This window comes from Agelaius phoeniceus, chromosome 13 (assembly GCF_051311805.1).
Source record: "Agelaius phoeniceus isolate bAgePho1 chromosome 13, bAgePho1.hap1, whole genome shotgun sequence".
In the NCBI taxonomy this organism is placed as follows: Eukaryota; Metazoa; Chordata; class Aves; order Passeriformes; family Icteridae; genus Agelaius; species Agelaius phoeniceus.
In genome coordinates this window covers 1,478,831-1,502,403 of record NC_135277.1, presented here as the reverse complement: position 1 = coordinate 1,502,403, position 23,573 = coordinate 1,478,831, and the positions used below count along the sequence as shown (strand labels likewise).

The window sequence follows — 23,573 nt, the reverse complement described above, 5'->3', positions numbered from 1 at the left end:
CACGCGTTAATTACAGCGTTTTGCCATTAAATAGGAAGCTTTGTGTAAACTAATTACTAGGTAATCATTGTCTACCGCCAGCGTGCTGTTCCTACCTTTTATTTTATTCGAGAAATGCACAGATCTCAGTCTGGAACCACTATACCTTCCAGCCATTAGCTCTCACTAATTCATAGCATTATTGTGCTAAGATTGTAGGAGTTGTAATTGTTGTGGTATCAGTGCTGTTAATTACCGGAGTAAACAGTTGAAATGGTGCCAAGGTCTATTGTACAAGGCAGAGGAAAAGGAGGTTTAAATGTTACTTCCACCATCTGGGGACTGGAGGAGAGGCAAATGCTAGAAAACAGCAGTGAGGCAATATCAGAACTTCAGCTCCAGGGTTTGAGGCCATATGGATCCAGAATATTTTGAATCAATTGAATTTAAGTGCCAGTTTGTAGCAATAACAGTGGGGAAGGAGAGGATAAAGCAGGAGCACTAAAGAAATCTGAAATGCCTTAATGTTGGTGCAGCCAATAAAATGCCTGCTTGGATTATTTTAAAAATGTTTGTTTTGCTAAAATCCAAAAAGTAACGCATAGGCAACTCTGGGAATAAAGGGAGTTTAAGTGTGTGTTGTTTGTGAAAAACAATGCAGGTTTTGTCTGACAATTCCTGTAGCATTACAGCAATTTCCATAAAATTCCTGGGAAGTGACTGTGGATTTTCCATATAAGGTTTTTTTTCTTTCTGAAACCACATTTTTGGAATTCATTAGAATATTTTGTTTAGAGATACAAACCAGAAGGGAGAGCAAGTCACAGAACTGTAGTAAATTTATAGAGATGGAAAAAGAGGAAAGTCAATTAATTGGGAAAATAATTTTCATCTGAGAGCATCAGAATTGTTAGATCGCACTCATAGAAATCTCACTAAAATACAGGAAAATGCACTTGCAGAAATCTTTCTAAAATATAGGAAAATGCCTTTGAACATTCCTGATATCATTTTGATACCAATGTCCTGAACTTACAAATGCTGCCCTTGAAATAAATGCATGATTATTGTTTTGAAGAGAGATTTTTGAAGATCGCGACAATTATGTTTTCTTTGCTCTGAAGGAAGATGTGGGGAACCTTGAACATGCAGGATGCACCTTGCAAAAGACACAATTTGGAATATTTATTTAGATTAGAAAGCAAACTAACTAATAAAATTATCCTAATCTTAAATTAACATTCGGTGGTTAAACAAGCAGAATTATTTGAGGAGTTCACAGCACTTTGAAGGTCCTTTTCCTGGCTGATTTTTGGCAGCACAGGTTTGATCTTTGATTTCCCTGCATAGATTGTTTTCCGAGCAGGGATCTGGCAGCAAATTGCTGCCGCCACTTTCGGAGTGTTTGCAGGAAATAGGAAGGATCTCTCTTCCTAAACAATCCTGGTTTATTTATTTTTTATTGGTCTGTTAGCAGATGTTGAAGTAGTTCAGGGCACAATGTAAACATGTGCTTTTCAATGGATGCTAAATAGGAAAGTGCACAATGAAAGGAGCACTTGGGAGCGGGTTTGGAGCAGGGCAGAGGGGGTTTTGTGGGGTTTTTGTGTGTCTGCGGCTGAATTTAGAATTAAAAGAAGCGCTCGATCTTTCTGCTCCCAAACGCTCATCGCGCGGAGCGGCCGCGGAGCCGTGGGCCCAGGTGGTGTGAGGAAAGGAGCAGCACTTGAAGGGCCGGGGATTTCAAAAGGAGCTCAGCTCCTCGCTCTGGCAGCCTGGAAGGGGCTGTCCCGTCCGTCTGTGGGGTTTATTGCAGCGTGCCAGATGCGCCCCAGCCCCACAAAACCCCCTCGAGTGGGAGCAGCGCGGCCCGGCCTGCAGCGGGGATGAGCCCGACAAGTGCAGGACTGTGGGCTCCGCGCCCCCTCCATGGCAGGCAGCTGAAATGGGCCATTAGCGAGCAGGGAAAATTGTCTTGGCTCCTTTCAGCAGATGGAGCAAATATTTTACAAAGCAATTTTACATAGGAAAAGCATTTGTGTGAGGCGGTAATGACGGCTGTTTGCCATGATGGGACCCGAGCTCAGAACGTGCTTTCCCAGCTCTGGGGAAGGCAAAATTGGCACTTTTTTAATTTTAAAATTTGCAGTTAACACTGAAAAGCCCGGGCTTTAAATCAGGTGGCAAGCTTTAAGTAGATAGAGGGTGTTCAGTGTGCTGCTTCCAAAGCCATTCCCAGTTTTTAGAGATCTCTCCATTTATTCTGTTCTCTGTGGTACTTCGTGCTTCTGGCCAGGGTGGACCTGTCTGAATTAGGAAAAAAGTGTTCAATCAGTTTAATTTGCAAAACAGGAAATAATGGCAGTTATTTGGGCATTTGGGCAGCAGTCACTGGCTTCTTCCATGGCTGCTGGTGTCACAGAGAACATCAGGACGAGCTGGGCTGGACCAGTTCCCACCCAGGCTGGAGTAAGTTATCCCAGCCCCACTGCTCACAAGAGAAAGGATGTGCTTTTAAATGGCAGGAATTGTCATTGTGCCATCCAAGTGGCATAAATTGCCACAGCTCCACTGACTGCAGCAGAGTCGTGGCACTTTGTATTGCTCGGGAGCTCTCTGCTGATTTTATTCCTCTCTGACCCACTCAGATTTCCTTTAAAGGAATTTGGAGTCCCTTTCTTCACTCTGTTTGCTTGCAAGGTCTAAATAATTTCCTTTCCATCTGGTTTTTAGCTAAAAAGCCCTGCATCTTATGCATCCTGCTCTGCAGCCTCTTCCAGATCTTTCTTCCTGTTTCTATTTCTTCTTCCTATTTATTTATTTCTCTTCTCTACCAGCTTTTCAGCTTTTCTTTCTTTTTCTTTCTGTCTCCAGCAGATTTCCTACCACAGCCTTCAACATCTGCCACGCTTGGTCCTAATTTTGTGTAGCAACTGCCAAAGAAAACCTTTCAAAATTCATCTTGCAGAAGGGTGAGAAATTATTTCTCATTTAGTGGGAAAAAGCTGTATTTTTTTTTTTTTTTTTTTGGTGCTTCTTCATTGTTATGAAAAGGTGCTAAACCAATTTGGAGAGATGTAAAGATTTCTACATGATGTAAACAATATTTGGGCTGCTCATTTTTACTGCTACTAAGAAACCTCAGCTGCAAGGTTTGAACAAATGCTCCCTGTTTCTGTTGAGCCTGTGGTCCTAGATTGTTTGGGGCCACATCAAGAGAGAAAACATTGGTAGGCTCTGCTGGAGATACTGTCCAATTTAAATGAAATTAGCCAGCTGAGCACTGATCCTTTTAAAAGGTTTGACTTCATGAGTGAATGTTGGATGCGGGCTTGAATTTGCCTACTAAAACTCCCTATAATCAGGATTATTGCCTTTTTAGAGCTTACAGTTGCAAAAAAACCACCCTCCAACCAGGATTCCAGGAGCTGATCCTTAAAGGGTGACCCCCTTCTGTGAGCACCCTGAGCGCCCAGGCTTTGTTCAGGGCACTGCCACCTGGGCTGGGGGCTCAAGGGAGGCTTGGCAGATTTTCTGGAATTGATGATTTCTTTAAAATCCTGCTTTGTTTCTGCCAGACAGGTTTGGTGCTCGCATCCTTCACCCTCCCCAGAGCTGTGGCTGCCCCTGGAACCCTGGAGGTGTCCAAGGCCAGGCTGGAACCTGGGACAGGGGCAGGGATGGAATGGGACGGGATTTAAGTTCCCTCCCAACCCAAACCACTCCAGGATCCCATGATTTATTATCCCAAAGCACCATCCTTAGATGTGCAAGAAGAACTTTCAAAAGGCAGAAAGAAAATTTCCTTGGAAGCTGTGCCTGATTTTGCAGTTGTTTTAGGGAGGTTTCTTCCACAGCCAGGTGTGAAAGGGGAGACAGCTCAGAACTGTGGCACTGGAAATCTGTGTCCCACTTCAATTGCTCCTTACACAGACTTGGGCACAGCCCTCCCAAATGCCTCCACATCCAGCAGAGATTTCTGGTTTGTTTTGTTTTGTTTTGTTTTTTTTTTCCCCTGTGATTTATCAAAATCTTTCAGGCAGCCATGGCACAGCTCTTGCTTTGTTTGTTTTTATATTTCTGTTTCCATTGCTCCATACCCCCAAGTCAGCAGGTCTCAGGGATGAGGTGGAATGACAGAGGTGTTGCTGGGTGCACTGCCAGCTGGGAACTGATTTGTGGGGCAGCAATTCCAGGCCATCCATCAAGGCTCACATCCTCCCTCCAAAGATGAGAGGATTTTCATGAGCCACCTCAGCCTGTGCCTTGTTGGCTCAGCAATAATTCAGCACAAATACAAACCTACACAAGGCCAATGGGTATTTGCTCTGCTCTTTCAGTCAGCTCAGCCATCCAAACCCAAAATTCCTCCTTCAGATCTTCAGGAAATGAGCAGGGTAAAGACCTGAAGTTAGGTAAATTCTGAGTTTCAATCTCGTGTTTTATGTATTCCTTTGTTTCTGGGTAAATTCTGAGCTTGGATCTTATGTTTTATGTGCTTCTTTGTTTCTGGGTAAATTCTGAGCTTGAATATCATGTTTTATGTACTCCTTTGTTTTTGCCATGAGATTGTGCTGCTTAGTGTATTGATCTACTGACTAAATTCATTTTTAACCCCTTTTTTGTGATATTTTTTAAGTAAAGACCATCTTTTTCTCCTTATTATATGATAGGAGCCCACATATCCCAGATCAGCATCACCATCTGAGCACCTCCATATTTTTAAGGTATTTTTCCCCTCAGTTTTCCCCGTTCCATGGCTGGGCAGCTGAGGCCCATGTGGAAAATCCCTTTCCTGCAGTCTCAGGGTGGCTCCTAAACCAGGAGCAGGGTTATCCAGTTCTCCTGCAGGCAGGCTCCAGCCCAGATTCCCCAGCTGTCCAGAGGGGCTGTGGCTGCCCCTGGAGCCCTGGAAATGTCCAAGGCTGGATGGGTTTGGACAGGCTGGGACAGGGGAAGGTGTCCCTGCCATGGCAGGGGTGGCACTGGGTGGGATTTCAGTTCCCTTCCCCCCAGACCATCCAGTGATTCCCATCATTGCTCCATCCTCCTCTGCTGGTAGGCAAATCCCAGTGAAGTCATTTTGAATTTGCATTTTTGGTTACTTTCGATCACGTGCTCCATGACAAAGCCCATCTCTACAAACTCACTGCTCCGGAAAAACAGCTTTAATTTTTTATTTGCTATTCTTAGCTGCCAGCCATAAGGTTTCCTGACGTTCCTCCAGAGCCTGGGATGAGCTGATGGTGGCTGAGGACACTGGCAGGGCCAGAGCAGGGCTGGTCATTGCTGCAGCACAGGGGGCTGAGCAGAGGGGATGGAAAACAGAGGAAAGAGCCCCGGGGGAGCACGGGGAGGCTCATGAAGCAGCAAGGAAAGGAGCCTGAAGCAATCCAGTCAGGGTCCTTGCACTTTATATGCTCCTGTTCTTCTGGGGCTTTGGGGAGCAGTAAAAGCAGAGCAGTTACTTGCTGTATTTAATGGGGCTGGGCTGTGTGTGAGATAATAAAGAATTTAAAACTAGGAAAAAAGCTGCTTTAGCTGTGGAGTGACTAATCAAATTCCACCAAAGACACAGGCACTTGGGAATTTGTTACTGATATTTTACGGATTTAAAAGGATATCTCCTGCTTTAGAAATGCTTTTGCTTGATTATTCCTTTTTTTTTTTTTTTTTCTATCTAAAGGGTTTTTGGGTTGATAGAAGAGCTCAAACATAGAACCAGCAGAACTATTGCTGGCATATGTGACTATTTCAATATGCTGCTTCAAAATACAAGCAATGTACAAGTTATTGACTGCTGCTATTGATCCCAAAGCAGTTACCAAGTACTTGGCATTTTCAGATGCCAGATCCAATTATTGATATAAATTATAATGCAAGAGATGCTGTGCTGAGAGGGGGATTGGCTTTCAGAGAAGGACAGTTTGCAGGAGGAGGGAAGAGGAGCAAGCAGAAAAATTAAAAAAGGCTTCCTGACTGTGGGTAAACAGTAACCACATTTTTTTTTTTTTTTGCCTGTTGGAGGCCTGGTTTTTAATCACCCCACAAGCAGTTTTCATTTCTGTAGTAAAATTGCTTGTGGTTCTATTTAATTTGTTTCTGCAGGAGCTAGCTTTGGTGAAGATCTCCCAGGAGCTGCCGGGCCTTTTAGCACAGCACGTGCAGCCAGTCAATGAGAAACGATTCCCTACATGGGAAAAATTCCTCCAAACATTTCTTACTCAAGGTAAATAAGACTGCAAAGTCGCTGGGAAGTGTTAGAAGGAGTAATTATGCCATATTGTCTGCCATATTCTTGTTAGTCTTGGGCCCATTTAAATATTTATCTCCTTTTATTTCTCCATTATGCTTCAAATGTTCATTTACCAATGAATTATAGGCCACTGTTCTATCATTCATTTGTCCTATCCAAGCTTTTAGTCCATATTTATCCTGGATTCTGAATCCATAAGCACCAACTCCTTAATCCTTGGGTGCTGCACCAAAGGCTGTGACATGTGGGGAAAGGAATTCCAGCACGTGAGGTAAATGTGAGAATATTTAATATATGGATTTCTTTATGGAAGAGAAAAGGATGAGTCAAAGCCTTGAAGGTATTTTTCTTTTTAAATAATGCCACTTACAACATCTAGTACCAATTTTATTACATAGCTCTTTATCCCAACAAATGGGGTGGGGTTATGGCATTATCTGCAAGGAAAAGGCAAATCCAGAGTGCCAGGCAGTTGCCTTGGTGATTTTCCTATGGAAAACCATGCTGGAAATTGTTATTTCCATGCCAAATTCCTCTTGTGGGTGAATGCCACAGGCAGACTCTTATCTAAGACCATTACATGGATGGGAGTCTCCAGGATGAGCTCCCAGCAGGAGCTGCCATCCCCCAGATCCCAGCATTGCATTTCCCAGCTGTTCTGGGCTGGTGCTGAGCTGGATTCTCTCCTGCTCCCCCAGGGATTGTTTTCTAGTCAGTGTGGGACTGATGCCCTTTGGAAGTGGGGATGAAAAGCCCCTCAATAAACTCCTTCCTCCTCCAAGAGATGCCCGATTCTGGCTCTGCTGCTCCCCTTGCACTGGTGGATTTGCTGCTTTTCCTGGAGCTCCATCCTGTGCCCTCTGAAGGGCAGCACTGGTGGATTTGATTCCAAGGGAATTCCTGTCCCATTGCAGGTGGGGTGATCGAAGCCTTCCCGTCCTCGGGCAGCGTCACCAACCTGACGGTGGATCTGCTGATAGAGCCCACGGGGGAGCTGACACTGCTGGCATCTGGAGAGCAGCTCCACGCTGAGGGGCCCCTCAGGTCTTCTGGCACCACCATCCCACAGCGCTCCGTGGATCCTGAGCTTCTCCAGGCTCTCTGCCTGCAAATTGGGGAGGCCTGTAAATCCAAAGGAGTGCTCGGCTACTTCTCCGTGGACTTCGTGGCTTTCACCCATCCCCAGACAGGGGAGCAGCAGGTGAGTGGGGCAGGGACCTCACCCTGTGCCCCTGAGACTGAGAAATTCCACCTTTCCCATGGAACTCCCAAAAATGCCAGGAGAAAGCTTTGCCCTTTGGAACAAACTGTTTGCAAACTCTGGGGCACGTGAGCTTAGAGAAGCACGGGGGTATTCTAACAGCACCAAATGTAGACCTGAGGCAGCTCCTTGTTTTTCACTCTCCTGACATTGTTTTCTTCTGGAATCTTCACTGAGGAATCTTCACAGTGTTTAGGATGTGTTTGACTATAAATGGGAACATCCCTGGATTTTAAAGCTGTAGGGAGCTGGGTAACTTTGAGGTTTTTGGGAACTGACAGCACTGTGGTGAACCAGAGAATCAGAATAGCCATGGAATCGTGGAATGGTTTGGGTAAGAAGGAACCTTAAAAATAATCTCATTCCAACCCCTCATTCTAGCACCTTTCACTATCCCAGGTTTCTCCAAACTCCCTCCAACCTGGCCTTGGACACTTCCAGGGGTCCAGGGGCAGCCACAGCTTCTCTGGGCACCTGTGCCAGGCCCTCACAGAAATTTGTGAGCTCTGCAAGTCAGAGCCCAGCTATATCTTTGACTCCCAGAATGAATGTGCACAGGCACTGTAATCAGAACTCTGGGTGAGCCATACTGGACAAGTTCCATGAAAGTTTTTTTAAAAATATGAAGGGATGACATTCTCACCCATGGAAATCCATGGGAGTTCTGCCAATTGCTCCACTCAAGCCAGGAGGTCATTGAAATGCAGGATTGCTTCCTGGATTATTAAGGTTGTGACATTTCCTGGCACAAAGAAGGACACATTAAATCATTTAGTGATTTTTGTGGCTTCTTGGAATTCCTGTCTGTTCCATCTTGGTTTTCTTCCCTGTTCCCAGCTGATTTTTACCTTAACATTTCCTATGTTTATCAGCATGTACCACAACCTTAACATTATTTAAGCACAGGTTTTTAAATTTAACTGGATGTGGAGGCAATTAATGAGGCCATCTGTCTTGTGAGAGAAAGATCACACAAAGGCTTGTGTTCCTGAAAGCACCATTTTTCTGGCAAACAAGAAACCCTATCAGACCATTGGAACATTTGCTCACTCCTTTTGACAAGGGTCCCCTTCAATGCAGTAGGTGGGAGGCTCAGATGCAGCTCCTGGAATTACAGGATACTCAGGAACTCTTTCCAAGTGTGTTTTACAGAAAATATTGATCTTTGGAGCACTAGGAGAAAAGGATGGATAAGGAACAATGTGTGTTGTCACAGTGGGAAGACAGAGCCTTGGCTGCCACAAGATCCAGGGGGCAGGGAAAGCTGGGACTCCACACAATTCCCTGTTTGCCTCAGGAATTTGTTTCCATCTCCGTTTCAGGCACCTGTGCCTTGATCCTGAGGGGAAGGGAGATGGAGATGCTGTTTTCAGCGTCATGGGGAAGAAGTGGAGGTGCATCATTTGGAGTGAATCCCTTCTGATTCCCCCTTTATTTTCCACAATGATCATTCCAAGCCAAGCCTTGGCCCCTTGGAGTGAAATCCTGCCCAGTGCTGTCAGACCCCAGCTGGGAGCTGCGCCCAAATAAATCCACTGGATTGAGTGGGGATATTTAAACACATCGACTGCCTTACAGGATAATTTGGAGAAGCAGGATCCCAAGCCCCCTTTTCCATGGGTCTGGTGGCTTTTGCACAGCCCCAGCCTCTCCCAGCAGTAGAGAGGGAATAATAAATTGGATAAAGTGCTGAGGTTGGACAATTCCAACAATTCTCTCCAGACCAAAAATAACACATTTTCATGTGCTGTTTTCCAACAAGAGCCACGGTGCTGCCACCGACCATCTCCCAGCCCTGCACCCAGCAGGACAGAGGAGTGGCAGGGCCCTAAAATTGGAGTTTTTGGGCGAGCCCCAGCCCATGCCAGCAGCTGCCACGAGATGGCAGCCGGAGGAGAGCCTGCCAGCACCGCCCCGATCAGTCCTGCAGGTCTGAAAAGTCATGAAAGCCACTCTCTCTCCAACGCCCCAGCTGCATTAATATTTTACTAATTGACATTTTTACAGTATCACTCAAGCACTTCTTTAAACCTAGCGCGGGTGCTCTTCACAATAACGCAGCCGTCGATGGCAGCAGCAGATAAAACAGTTAAACCAGAGAGAGCCGAGCTGTAATTTAGTAACTCTTTAAGAATTTATGTTTCCTTCCCTTCTCAAGTTTACATTCTAAAGCTGAAGCGGTTTTATGGAAGCTGTAAAGAATTCCAGCATAATTGTGGCTTTATTCACTGGAGCTGTCTTCAGCACAAAGCGCCGGCTCTGGAGCTGTGTGTGCCCAAGGAGAATCCCCTGGAAGCAAATGTTTCCTTGGATAAACAGCCAGCAAGTCTTCCAGGATCTATTTCTAACTCTATTTTTTTCATTGGTGGGATTCTGGAGAGTCCTAATCTGTTCTGTGCTTAGCTTGACCTAAAACCAGTCTTAAATCTATCTAAAATCTTAACTACTGCCTTTGGACTTTGAAAATCAAGTATCAGTTCTAGGCTGTGCTGTTCCAATTGAATTTCTGAACACAAATTCTGAAGATCCCCACATTTCAGATGAAAACTCCTTGCGTTCTGCTAATTTTCCATGCAATCCTGTCAGGATTTGACACCCCCAATCATAAATGTGTATAATTGCATCCCTGCCCTTATTGTGTATGCTCAGAAAATGGGGATGGGCTCAATAATAGATGTTTGTTAATCTGTAGGGTTCTATCATTCTTTACTTAAACTTCACCTTTGCACAGGTTATCTCTAGGAGCTCCTGATTTACTGGAGGAGATGATTTATGTGGCCAGGCTCCTTTTCCAGGCCCTGTGTTCTCCCATTTCTGTAGCAGCACAAAGGGGATTTAAAGGACATTTTTGTGTTTCCATGGCAAAGGGGAATCCCCTGCTAGGATAAAGCTGGAAAATCTTGTGCCATCTAATCCTTCTCCCTTTCTCCCCCACGCCAGGGATGTTCTGGGACACATCCAGGGCAGGAGGGGACATGGCCACAGCCAAAGTGTTCTCAGAGAGCCCTGAGCCAGGAAATCAGTCCTTGGGGGTGATCCCAGCTGGCACCAAGCAGTGACCATTTGGCTGCTCTGAGTTCCAACAGGGGTGGTTCAGCCCCAGGCTCAGGGATGAAAGGAGGTGGACAGGTGGCTTCCAGCCATGTTTGCCTTCCTCCTCTTCCTCCTCCTCCTTCTCCTCCCCACACCTTAGATTGGAAAATGTAAAATATTACAATGACTTTACCTGAGGAGAACACGAAGCTTAAGGAGGTTTTGGAGCTCTCCTTTGTTACAGCAGGGGAGGGGACGGACATTTCCTTCACCCCCCCTGTAGATCCAAACTCTTCGTTTTGTAGGCAGCAGCAGAAATGGGGCTGAGATGATGAAATCACACCCAAAAACTATTGAATCCCCTCTGGGTGCAAACAGCAGCTCCTTCAACCAGTATTTGGTCAATCTCATCATTTCCAGCGCAGAAGTTGCCCTGCTGAAAGCCTTTTCTGTTCTTCCCTGCTCTGCCAGCCCCTCCTTGGGCAAGCTGGAGCCATTCCCTGGAGCAGGGGCTCCAGGAGAGCTCCTGGGCACTGGAGCCAGCCTGGCGTGCTGGGGCTTTGTTTAGCTGCTGTGAAAGGCATCACACAAGCAATTCCTGGGTTTTAGCTCCACTGAAACAATGTCATGTGCTCGTGTTTGAATTGTGGCACTGACCAGGCGGGATCTGCCCCACGCCCGGCAGGGTTTGTGTGGGTCCCTGGGAGGGGGGAATGGATTCACCCACTGCTGATGGCTGCTTAGCTCTGCCAGGCTGCTCTGGTGATGTTTTAGCTGCTGTAAAATCCTCAGCCCATTCCCTGCATTTTGCTCTGGGACTCACTTCAGTCACAGGGATGTTTTGGCTTTTCCTTTTATTGGGGCCCCTTTAGTCCAGCTTGCCTCCTGAGGCTCTGTTTGTGCTCAGCAAAGCTTCAGGTGTGGATTTGGAGGCCAGGTGTAATATCAGGGTCTGGATTAAGAGCAAACACTTCACTTGGAGCCAGTGAACAGCCCTCAGATATCCGAGATTTTCACTCCCTGGTTCCCTCATGCAGCTTTGTCACTTCTTTCTGAGGGCAAAGTTTTAATTGAGAGGGTAAAACCCAGCTCAGACAAGACCTAGGACATATTGACACAGATTTGTTGATAATATTTATCAAAATTAATGGAACACTCCCACTCCTAATGTGAATAGTTTATAATTATTATTTGGCTCATTGAAAAGGTTGGCACACACTGGAAAAGGAGAAATGGACAGCAAAGTTCCTTCAGTCTCACAGAAGTGATGATAAACAATAAATTATTGAAGAAAATTAAGTATTATAATTGGGGAACATTCCCCTATTACTAAGTAAAGCCAGCCATTAGCATCCAATTTGCATTTTAGACCGTGCAGCAGGAAATATTTAAGTTGACAAATAGGATATTTAATACAGCAACAGATACTTGGCAGTTAGACATTAACAACTGTTACTGGGGTGATTTATTCCCCATTATCCAAAGGGCATTACTCTGTGCATATGATTCTGAAATTAACTCCAGTTTTCCAAGAGGCCTTGGCTGCCTGACCCCTTAATATCCTTATAATGAGTCCATTTACCATTCCAGGGCTGAGGCAAGTTGTTCACTGGGAGATTTGTTTTAAGGGGTCCTCTGTAGGGCAGCTCTTGGTGTGTGGGAACATTTCTCACTGGCAGGGTAGGCACAGGGATTTTTAAAGTGGGAAAAACCCCTGGGAAAACCAAGCTCTGGTTATTGGAGTGGAGGAGCCTTGCAGAAGCAATCCATGGTGCTTCCCTCAGCCTCCCTGAAGGATTATTCCTGAAGTTACAGAAGAGACCTGGCTGTTCCTGTTTGTGGAATCACAGAATCCCAGCATGGTTTGGGTGGGAAGGGACTCTAAACCCATCCAGTGCCACCCCTACCATGGCAGGGACACCTCCCACTGTCCCAGGTGCTCCCAGCCCCATCCAGCCTGGCCTGGGACATTCCAGGGATGCAGGGGCAGCCCCAGCTGCTCTGGGCACCTGTGCCAGGGCCTGCCCACCCTCCCAGCCAGGAATTCCTTCCTCACATCTTCATCACTGCCAGCCCTGCTCCAGCACCAGAATGCCAACACACAGAGATGTTCCTTCACAACTGCTGAATTTTACTCTTCTTGTTGTTCTTTTTAATTTATTTGAATGCCCCTCTTTGTTTTTGATTAGGTGTGGGCAACAGACCTTGACCTTTGCTACAGTGACCAGCTGGCCCTGAGTCAGCTCCTGGTGTACCTGACAGATGGAAATGTGGATTGTGGCTCCAGCATCCTGCAAGCACCTCTGGGAGCAAAGGAGAGCCCAAGCCAACGGGTTCAGCACGAGGGGACAAAACCTGTAAGCAGTGATGTGTTCCCAAAGAGAGCCATTCATGGAACTCCCAGTTCCTGTTCTGCTCCAGAGGAGCTGAATCTGCTCCCTTCAGGTTTTAAACTGCTGTTCTTGGATTTTACCAGCTCAATGAAGCCATGGGCTAACAGCACAGCAGGAGTTAAAGGGGAACCCTCCCATCCCAAGGCCAGGCTGGACAGGGCTTGGAGCACCCTGGGATGCCCCAGGTGTCCCTGCCCATGGCAGGGGGTGGAATGGGATCAGCTTTAAGGTCCCTTCCCCCCCAAACATTCTGGGGTTCTATAAAATGGGAAGAAAGGTCTTTAGAAAAGCCAGCCTAAGAAGGGTCTGTGTACATACACGGATGTATGTAAAACAAAACAAAAGCTGTTTGCCATATTTTGACAGAAGATTCACAGCTCCCTTTTTTCCATCCATAAAGGAGGGAATGTATCACCATTCCAAAAATGTCATGGAGCTGTAATTTAGAGGTTAACGAGCACTTGATCCATTGTTCTTGTCAAGCAACCACTTTTAGTTGGAGAGAAGTAAATTAGATCTGATTAGTCCCAATAGTCCAAGTTTTAGAAATGAAAAGTAATCAAGTAGCAACTTTTTTTTTTTAATTAAAATTCTGTCAGAATTAACATAAATTGTTATTATATGCTTTATTTTTAATTCTTTCTGTATTTCTGAGATTTTTATCTCCTGAAGAGTTAACTACAAGCCTGCAGTCTCCCAGGAAAAGAGAAAAAGAAACAAACCAAGAGACAAATGTTTTTACTGCACATGATCTGTAATGAATGATTAAGTAAAACACTTTGTGTAAAATTATGATGTTAATAATGATTCTGTCCCTTTTAATTTATTAGATATTCTCCATGCTGGTAGGGCTGATTTTGATAAAATGGAGCAGCCCTGCAGTTTGTGCGAGGATTTTATTTTTAGAACTCCTTCTTTGAAAGAACAAATTTCCTAGATACTGCTGCTCCTGTAATTATGTACAAAACCAATCACTCATTATAGTTAGGATACATTATCTTCTAGACAGATGAGGCTAAATAAGCAACACATTAATAATTCATCCTGCAGTTCATTATGCATGTGTATGCATGCTTTGTAGCTGAAATAAGCACCTCATCAACCTGATGCCAACCCTTAAACAATAGTTCTGTGTTATTGCAGCCACATTCAAGTTTACGCTTGTTAAACTGCTGCTTGGATTATTTTATCAAGCATTCATTTATTTTTGGTCCCCTACTGCAGAGAAACAGATTTTGGAAGCTCCTTTTTTAAGTTAATGACTTGAGCAATGGGTGTTATTAATTCTCAGAATATTATAAACATGATTAATTTTCAGGCAGAGATGTATTAGATCAGGATTTCAGCTATGTCAACTTAAATGAGTCAATGTCAAAACAAATATCATTTTAGGGAAAATACTGTAAATTACAGGCTTTGATGTGCAGTGTACCTGCTCCCAGGGACATTAAAAGTACCACCAGGAAAACCCTGATTTAGAACTGCTCTGCTCAGAGCTCCTCAGAGCAACATCTCTGTTCTTCTGGCACTGGTGATAGTTTAAACTTGATCCAGCACCAACCTTTATCCAAGGGGGAGAGAGGGCAGGGCCAGGTGGAAATAAATATTGGGAATAAATTCCTCCCTGGGGGTGGGCAGGCCCTGGCACAGGTGCCCAGAGCAGCTGTGGCTGCCCCTGGATCCCTGGAATGTCCAGAGCCAGGCTGGATTCAGTGCTCTCACAGAGCTCAGTGACCACTGAAGCTGTGAAAACACCAAAATGTGGTTCATGGAGCAATTCTGTGGGTCTGCCCTGTCAAACAGGGGTTTATGGAAATGTCTGTGTCCAGCACAGCCTGTGAGGAACAGGGATTCCTCCAAATGGAGCCTTACTCCACGCTGAGTTCACTGGCAAAAAGCATTTATGGAACCACAGGACCCCAGGATGGTCTGGGTTGGAAAGAACTTTGAGCTCATCCCCATCCCAGCCCTGCCATGGCAGGGACACCTTCCCCTGTCCCAGCTGCTCCCAGCCCCAGTGTCCAGCCTGGCCTTGGACACTCCAGGGACCCAGGGGCAGCCCCAGCTGCTCTGGGAATTCCATCCCAGGGAACACTTTCTTCCCCATGTCCCACCGAACCCCACCCAATCAGTCTGAAGCCATTTCTTGTCCTGTCCCCTGTGAGAAGTCAGCCAATAGTTTAGCATTTAGCTGTTGGGTTCTGACATGACTGGTGTGAAAAGGAGGAGCCCTGGGTGAAGAGGCAGTAATTCAGCATTCAGCTGTTGGGTTCTGACATGACTGGTGTGAAAAGGAGGAGCCCTGGGTGAAGAGGCAGTAATTCAGCATTCAGCTGTTGGGTTCTGACATGACTGGTGTGAAAAGGAGGAGCCCTGGGTGAAGAGGCAGTAATTCAGCATTCAGCTGTTGGGCTCTGACACGGGCTGGTGTGACAATGAGCAACCCTGGGGTGTTCTCTGCAGCCTGCCCCCAGCAGCCCCTGGTGTGCCGTGGCCAGCAGCCAGCTGAGGCATTCCAGCCTCTCAGGGATCTCCTACAGCCTCCTCTTCCACATCTGCAAAGCTCATGGGATTGGATTTGACCTCCAGGTACGAACAGGAAAGATGAGACAAATGTGATATTCGTTCTGCAGAATTTTTGTTTGTAAATTCTTTTATGATAAAACCGCTTCTGGCAATGTAAATCATAAATCGTGGAATTGTTAGGGTTGACAAAGACTTCTGCCATCATCCAATCATCAACCCACCACCCCCATGTTCACCACTAAGCCATGTCCTCAAGTGCCACATAAACCTAATTTTCTTTCATTTTAAGTTTGTGTAAGACTTTAAAGGGGTTAACCTGCTTCTTGATAAAAATAACTGTGTAAGGAGATAATTTTTGAGATACTTTTGACCATCTCTTACTGCTTTGAAACCCAAACACTTGCTGCGGAATAGACTCTGCTGCATTTATTGTATTCTCTACAATAAGTTAAAACAATAATCTATTTAAACTGAGCGAGAATTCCTTACACACACTCCCAAACCAGCCCTCCTTAGTTTGGGTGTGTACTTACTGTGACACATTTATTACAATTCCCACTATTTTAGGAATAAATAAAGCAATTTTGTCTTAATTTACAGGAAAAACAGGGAACAGTTTTTGTGTTGTATGAAGACCAGAAGCGACACAGCCTGGGAATGATGTAAGTGTGGAGTGTCCCTAAGCCAGGGTGACAAAGAGCTGGGGACACTCAGGGACACAGATTGGGAATGATGGAAGTGTGACTGTCCCTAACCCAGGGTGACAAAGAGCTGGGGACACCCTGGGACACAGATTGGGAATGATGTGGGGAATGTCCTTAAGCCAGGGTGACAAAGAGCTGGGGGCACTCTGGGACACAAATTGGGAATGATGGAAGTGTGACTGTCCCTAAGCCAGGGTGACAAAGAGCTGGGGACACTCTGGGAGTGCAGGGAGTGACAAAGGCCGGTGACAAGAGCCCTGACCTCTCCCAGGAGTGGCCTTTGGGGCAGTTTTTGGGTGGATTTCAGCGTTTCAGCAATAAAAGAAGGCCAGGGCCGTGCTGAGCTCAGGGGCTGGTGGCACTGCAGGCTCAGGAGCTGCTGGAATTGGCTTTAGGAGAGCTGCATTCCCTTCAGGAGCAATGGATTAGCACAGCCTTACTCCTACAGGCAACATTATTAAAAGCCTGGCTTCCAGGAGGCAAAGGAGGGTGAAGTTTAATGCCTTTTTATATTGTCCTTGCCCAAGTTTCCTGGCCAAATAGGATGTAATGAGTGAGGAGCTGAAGCCTTGTGCTCCCAGCCTGTTCTGTATTCCTTTGGTGCTGCAGCTATTTCATTAATGACCTGGATAACAAAACAGCTTCTTCAAGTGCTGGATGTGCCTGCAAGTGTTCTGGAGGGCAGGAATGGAATTCAAAATGATCTCCACAAATTGAAGGAACAATATGAGAAATAGAATTAGGTTTGGTTGGAACCAGGTGGAAGAAATTACATTTAGAGAGCAGTAATGAATATGAGGAACAAGGAGGTTTTGGGAGCAGGATCTGTGAATTAAACAATGTCTTTTTCCTGTGGAAAAAGATAAACAGAGTATCCTGGGAGATACTGGAAGAAATCCTGCTGTTCTGTGAGAGGGAGGCAATGAAAATGTTTAGAGTTCTGGAGAGCATGACTGACATGGAAAGACTGAAAAGGAGAGGGAGGGCAGAAATGGGATCTGCTAACGATCTCCCAGCACAGAAAAGGCCTCTGCAGGAAGGGAAAATCTGATTTTTTGGTAGTAGGAGAAGAAGAAATAAACTCAACTTGCAACAAAGAGGGTTCCTGTTGACTGCCATCACATTTTCAGTGCAACTTCATAGCCTTAATTGGGAAATATTTTCAAGATTATAGGAGTTGGAGCTTATGAAGTAACTGAAATACCTGAAACATCTCTGAGAATTACACATTTCATCCCATCAGAGATCTATGGTGGATTCCAGTGCATGAGGCACATTATTCCTCAGTGTAATTCCCTGTTCCATAAGGTCTGGGGAGTCTGTGTGCACCACTGGCAATCCAGAGCCTCCAAAGCTGCAGCAATCCAAGGAATGTTGATCCTGCTGAAATGTCTTTCCCAAATTTTAGGCTGAAGCAAGTTTTTCCCAAGTGACGTGGGTGTTTCAAGTGTTCTGCTGCCTCAGTCCTCCCTCAGCAGTCACCTTTTACTTGGAGCAGCTGAAACCTCTCTGCTTACTTCTGCTAAGTTGATTAATAAAAATTATTTATTACACAAATCCTTCCCGTTGACAAGTTAAAATGGAGCCTCATCTTTCATATCTCCCTGAAGATTTTCACCTTGTGAGATTGAAAATCCTCATTAAATTCCAGCACCAGGCAGGCACAAATGAGAGGGCGATTGTTTTTAAGCATGTGAAGGGAATCATTGGTAAACTCATTTGTTTGGATATCATTAACAGAACAATCGGAGAGGATCTCCAGGGGGTCCTCCTGACCTTTGCTCGCAATCTCTTCATCATCCATCAAGAAATATCAGCACCTAATATGCAAGGCGAGACCAATTTTAAGGTGAGGTGTTAATTAACTAACGATCCTGGTTAATTTCTGTACAAGGCCTGCAAATACCTCATGCTGGATCATAAACAAGTGCTAAACCATTCCTTTTTTATCACTGGCTGTGTGTGGTTTACAGTGTCTGGGTCAGTGTAGTGGGTCTCCCACGGAACCCGTTAGTTAAATTTAAGTTTGAAACTTTTTCTTTGAAAAGAGACATCCTTGAGCGTGAAATTATTTGTAATCTAATGCTCCTGAGTGTCCTTTGGAAGAGCAAAGGAGCTGTTGGCACTGCCTCACACAGTTCTGTCACAATTGCCTGCTTTATTTTAAAGGGACACCATCAAGGTAAGGATCTTAAATTAGAAACAAATCTCTCAGTTGGTAATAACTGCCTGGATTATTAACACTCATTTCTTTCCAGCAGGCAGCCACTAATCCGTTCCTTCCCACCCTCACCCTGCCATCCCTTTCCCAAGTGGGTTTTGTTCCCAATTTTCTGTGCTGTTGGAACGTGCCCATCCCTGGATGCTCCGAGGGGAGGACAAAGCACAGGGGCTCACCCTGGGGAGGTTCCCCCACCTTCCTGCCAGAGCCAGCAAAGAATCATCATCCCAACCCCTGCCCTGGGACAAGCCCTCCTCACAAAGCTGCTTTTGATTCCACAGAATTGCTCAGCTGCCCACAGGGAGCCTCTTTTGCTGAGCTGCAGCACCTTTAACTTTATCAAAACTTTCCAAGATGCCGTGTGTGTTTTGTGAGAGGTGGAGGGGAACGCTCTGTTGGATTTGTATCTTTAGTCATGTCACATAATTTATAGCAGATTCTTTCCACCCTGACTGGATTTTCCAGTAGAGTGTGAAATGACAGATTTTGGGGAAGACATAATTAAATTTCAACATGTTACAGAATAAGCAACAACAACAACAAAAAAATCCCATTTTTCAATATGAGGGAATGAAAAGCAGCCACTGAGGAAAAATAAAAAAGAGAAGTTTTCTCCATTGTGCGTGAACATATGTGAAATAAAACACCTGTTAGTTAATTAGGAGTACAAACTGTATTTTTATTTACCTGGGATTTGTACATATTTACTAATAATTCCCCCCAGTGTCTCCAAAGCAATATTAAATTTAATTGGTGCATCCTGTCCTGTGTAACCCTGTTACCTCTTCAAGGCAGGCACTGCCAGCTGTGCACCCTGGCTGCTGGATTCCATTATAATGCCCATTAAATAACTTGTATTCCTGGAATCTGTTACAGATGGCAATTCGAGATATTGAAGCAATTCTAGGAGTTACAGCAGAAAACAAACTGAGATTGGAAGAAGAGCAACCTTGGGAAGCAGATGCTCTGACAGAATAGTTAACAGAAAATGTTCAAGTGCCTCATTCCTTATGCTTCTGGAAACGCTTCCTCATCTGTAAGAACAGGTTTGGTTTTCCTTCTGAGCTGGTGTGTGAAGTAACATTAACTGAGACAGAAAATCTCTGTGGTTCCTGCCTGTGGCACTGGGAACATCCCACCTTTCTTGCTGGAAAGCACAGGATCATCCTAATGCTCCTCATGTCCCTGTTGTCATTCCCGGAGTTCAGCACATGGGTTAAAATCTCGTTAATGGGGTCGTGCTGCCTCTGTCACTGACTCCGAGCAGGAGGAGCAGATCCTCTGAAAAGAGCCCTGGGAGCCCAAATTCCCTTTCCAACAGGCTGAAATACTGAGCACTGAAAGGAGAGGAGTGCAGAGGCTCCAGGAGGAGCAGAGGGATGGAGCAGCTCTGCAGGGAGGAAAGGCTGGCACAGCTGGGCCTGTTCACCTGCACAGGAGAAGCTTTGGGCTGAGCTCGGGGTGAAGATGGAGAGAGAGCACTCAGGAGCACCTGGGGTGCAGGGACAAGGGGCAGTGGCTTCAAACTGGAGGAGATTGGGGTTAGCTGGGATCTCAGGAAGGAATCCTTCCCTGGCACAGGTGCCCAGAGCAGCTGGGGCTGCCCCTGGATCCCTGCAGTGCCCAAGGCCAGGCTGGACACTGGGGCTTGGAGCACCTGGGACAGGGGAAGGTGTCCCTGCCATGGCAAGAGGGTTGCATCTGGGTGATTTTTAAGGTCCCTTCCAACTTGAACTATTCCATGGATCTTTTGCCTATAAATGCTTTAATTTAAACCCCACTTCATCAGTATCCCAGCAACCCACATTCCTCTGCAGAGCCATCTCTATTGTTATGCTGCTTTTTCTGTTATCTAAAGACTTTTGCAGCAGTTCTTTCGCGGTCATTTTCAAATTATCAAAAAGAACAGTAATAGCACTAATTCATCAATAGAATTCTCCTTGCACTGTGATTCCCAGAATTCCATGACTTTTGCAGGTCTGTCCATCTGTATTTTGGACACTGGTGACCCTTTTGGTCACAACTGCTGTGCACTGTTGTTAAAGGACAACATTATATTTGTAAAATCACCTTTATCCATCAAATCTTTAATATCCCAACAGATAACGCATTCCACATTTTTCTAAGGAAGAGCAGATCTCACTGCATGGAGCTTTTATCCTAGGAATGGCAAGTATCCTTGGGATTAGTTCCCAAAAAGCTCAGGCAAAACCAGTTTTAACACAAATACTAAACAATACCAAGCAGTTGCACGAGATCAGCACCCAGTTTTTCTGATAGCAAATCTTTGATCCCTCAGCATGAGACATTCTTTTCTGTGGAGTTTGTTCCTCTTCTACTTTGATCACAGAATTAATTCATTGCAGATGAAAACATTTGCATAAATGCTGGTTACTGCTTCAAATAAAAATCCACAGGAGCATTTTTATTTCCCGGTTTTATTGCTGTTTTACATCAACGTGGTGCTGGGTTTGGATAGCCCAGAGCTCACAGAGACTTTGCCAAGGTGGAATTTAGCTGCACTTGAGCTGGTTTGCAAAGGGTTAAGGAAAAGGAAGCCTTGATCCAAGCCAGAACAGCATAAGGTCTGAGAGGCTCATTAGTTCACTGGCACTTGATAGACTGCAGTGTCCTAGGAGGAAATGAAACCTGCACTTCCTTCTGCCTTTGTTCTGCCCTGACAAAAGGAAACTGTACCTGTTTTGCAGGAAACAAGTGACCTGAAAGTTCCCGTGGTGAGAGAGATTTCACAGCGTGTGCAAAGTGTGAAATGTATTTTGAGGAGGGGGGAAAAAGTTTTTAATTACTACTAACACTTCTGAGCCTTGAGCTGATGGAAGGATTGAAAACTGCTCTGCAGTCTCTCACATTCAGCTCCCATGCTGCTGGTGCCAAAAATGTGGTTTTTTTAGCAATGCTGCAGATTTAAAATGAAATTCTAATATTGTTAAAAAGGCGGGGATATAATTCTGTTCACACTACTGGATTATTTGTTCCCACTCATTAAAAGAGTAATAGAGTTGTTGAACTGTAGATTGAATTTCAGAACGTGAGCTGGATGGGAAGAAAAACAGAACAAGCGTGAAGCAAAAGATTAAAGGCGGCCCAAGTGTGGCTTCTCATCAGAAACTGCCTCAAAAAATGCCAGATTTGGGCAAAAGCTGGGGCTGGCTCCTCAGCTGCAGGGAGTGGAGGAATGCTCGTGGAAGCAGGTGAGGGCCAGCAGGTTTGGCAGCAACTGCAGAGGCTGCAGACAATTAAAAGAAAGGATTTGTGCTCCCCAGGAGTCAGAGCTGGAAATGGAGGTGTTTGTTTAACTGGCAGCACTTGGTGGATTTTGTTTCAGCCAGAATTCAGTGTAGCACAGACCAGGTCATTCTCCTGAAAGAGCTACCTGGAGTTGATGAGACTGGAAACTGGGTCTCCTGTTTTAGGTAGTTGGGTTTAAAGCCCTGGGTAAAAGAAATAAAAAAAGCTTTTAGCCCACATTTCCACATTTAGCATGACAACTCTGAGCACAGAGAAAAACAAAACAAACAAAAAGCAGTTTATCAACACAACCACTTCCAGATGTCTTCTGAAATGAAATGTTCACCCTCCATCTTTCCTGGAAGATCTCCAGCACCTCAAGATCAGGAGAGTTCACCACCTTCCCTCTAGGTTAAGGTAACAAATCGCTGGATTTTTAAGGCTATCCTTAAAACTTCATATAAAATCCATTTAACAACAGGATACTGTAGCTCTGAGGCACCCCCTGTTACATTGTAGAGATCCTCTGTATTTCATTTTAGACTGCAGCACTTGTTATATTGATGAAGAGCAAAAGATTAAGAACTACAATCATTGACAACCTTCATTAATGTAATTAATGAAACACAACAGCATTGTATGACTTTTAAGGTTCAATACTTTATTTCAACCCTTTGGCACAGTACCACATTCCAGCTTTTCTATCCTCAGCCACCACTAAAGAGAGATATTAGAGCTAAACTATATGCTCTATTAATTACAGGGAGGTGAACTTGAAGGGGAAATTTGTTGCTGGTGATGATTAATAATTACTTGTTCTACACACATGTAGTACAGTAAATAATCAGGGCATATTGTTGGGGAGTAATTGATTAGTTAGCATGTTCATACTGGATAGCTCCATGGTCTAAGATTGCTGAGTTTGAGATATTGCTTGCAATTATTGAAAGAAAAAATCTGTTTCCATTTCTGTTTTCTGGACTTTCCCCCCCCTCTCAAACAGAATGTTAAATGGTTCAAAACCTCAGCTTTTAATTAGAAAAATGGAATATAGACTGTGATTTAAAAAGATTTCTCTGAAGGGGTCTGACACTTGAAGGCTTTTAGGGAGGTCTGCCGGGTAAAGCCAGTGCAGCTGGACACACTCCTGAGCCTGGGTGGTGCTGCAGGTGCTCCCTCAGCACGTCGGTGGCAACAAAACCTTTCTAAAAACGTGATTGTCCATTTTGTGGTGATGCTCCCTCTCCTGCTCGCTCCGTGCAGGGCTCAGGGTGGTTCATGCCCTCAGCACGGGCAGCTCCAGCGCAGTCTCGGTGTGTCTGTCACGGAGCCCCAGGATCGCCGAGGCTGGAAAAGCCCCCCAAGGTCACCCAGTCCCAGCTGTGCCCATCCCCACCTCGTCCCCAGCCCAGAGCCCCGAGTGCCACCCCCAGGAATTCCTGGGACACCCCCAGGGATGGGCACTGCAAACCTCCCTGGGCAGCCCCAATGTCTAATCCGCCTTTCTGGGAAGAAATTCCTCCCAATGTCCACCTGAGCCTCCCCTGGTGCAGCTCAAGGCGATGTCCTCCTCCTGTCCCTGTTCCCTGGGAGCAGAGCCCGACCCCTTCGGCTGTGCCCTCCTGTCAGGAGCTGTGCAGAGCCACAAGGGCCCCCCGATCCCCCTTTGCTCCAGGCTGAGCCCCTTTCCAGCTCCCTCAGCCTCTCCTGGGGCTCCAGCCCCTTCCCAACTCCGTTCCCCTCCCTGGACAGACTCCAGCCCCTCAGTGTCCTTCCCGAACAGAGGGGCCCAGACCGGGGGGGATTCCCGTTCAATTTTCGGGCCGCTGTCCCGCTCTGTTCCCGGGACCATTCCCTCTCCATGCCCAGGTGATTCCCCGGGCAATTCCTGCCCCATTCCCGGGCCCATTCCCGCTCCGTCCCCGCTCGGTTCCCGCCCCCGGGCGGCGCA

The 23,573-nt window shown here is 45.7% G+C and overlaps 1 protein-coding gene across 14 annotated transcripts in view; it reads left to right on the top strand.

The window, feature by feature from the left end:
- The window catches only part of IQCH (IQ motif containing H), a 53,642-nt gene extending 32,241 nt beyond the window's left edge, over positions 1-21,401 (top strand). For 12 of the 14 annotated variants that reach the window (XM_077185715.1, XM_077185714.1, XM_077185713.1 and 9 more), the window contains 7 exons: positions 6,088-6,208; positions 7,150-7,436; positions 12,719-12,886; positions 15,386-15,511; positions 16,049-16,110; positions 17,893-18,001; positions 19,250-21,401. In XM_077185715.1, coding sequence (XP_077041830.1) covers positions 6,088-6,208; positions 7,150-7,436; positions 12,719-12,886; positions 15,386-15,511; positions 16,049-16,110; positions 17,893-18,001; positions 19,250-19,351 — 975 coding nt within the window. In that variant the 3' untranslated portion in view covers positions 19,352-21,401. Of the gene's footprint in view, positions 1-6,087; positions 6,209-7,149; positions 7,437-8,818; positions 8,891-12,718; positions 12,887-15,385; positions 15,512-16,048; positions 16,111-17,892; positions 18,002-19,249 lie in introns of those variants that run through there. The other 2 variants (XM_077185717.1, XM_077185722.1) reach the window with 2 other exon arrangements.
- Positions 21,402-23,573: the final 2,172 nt, after the last annotated feature.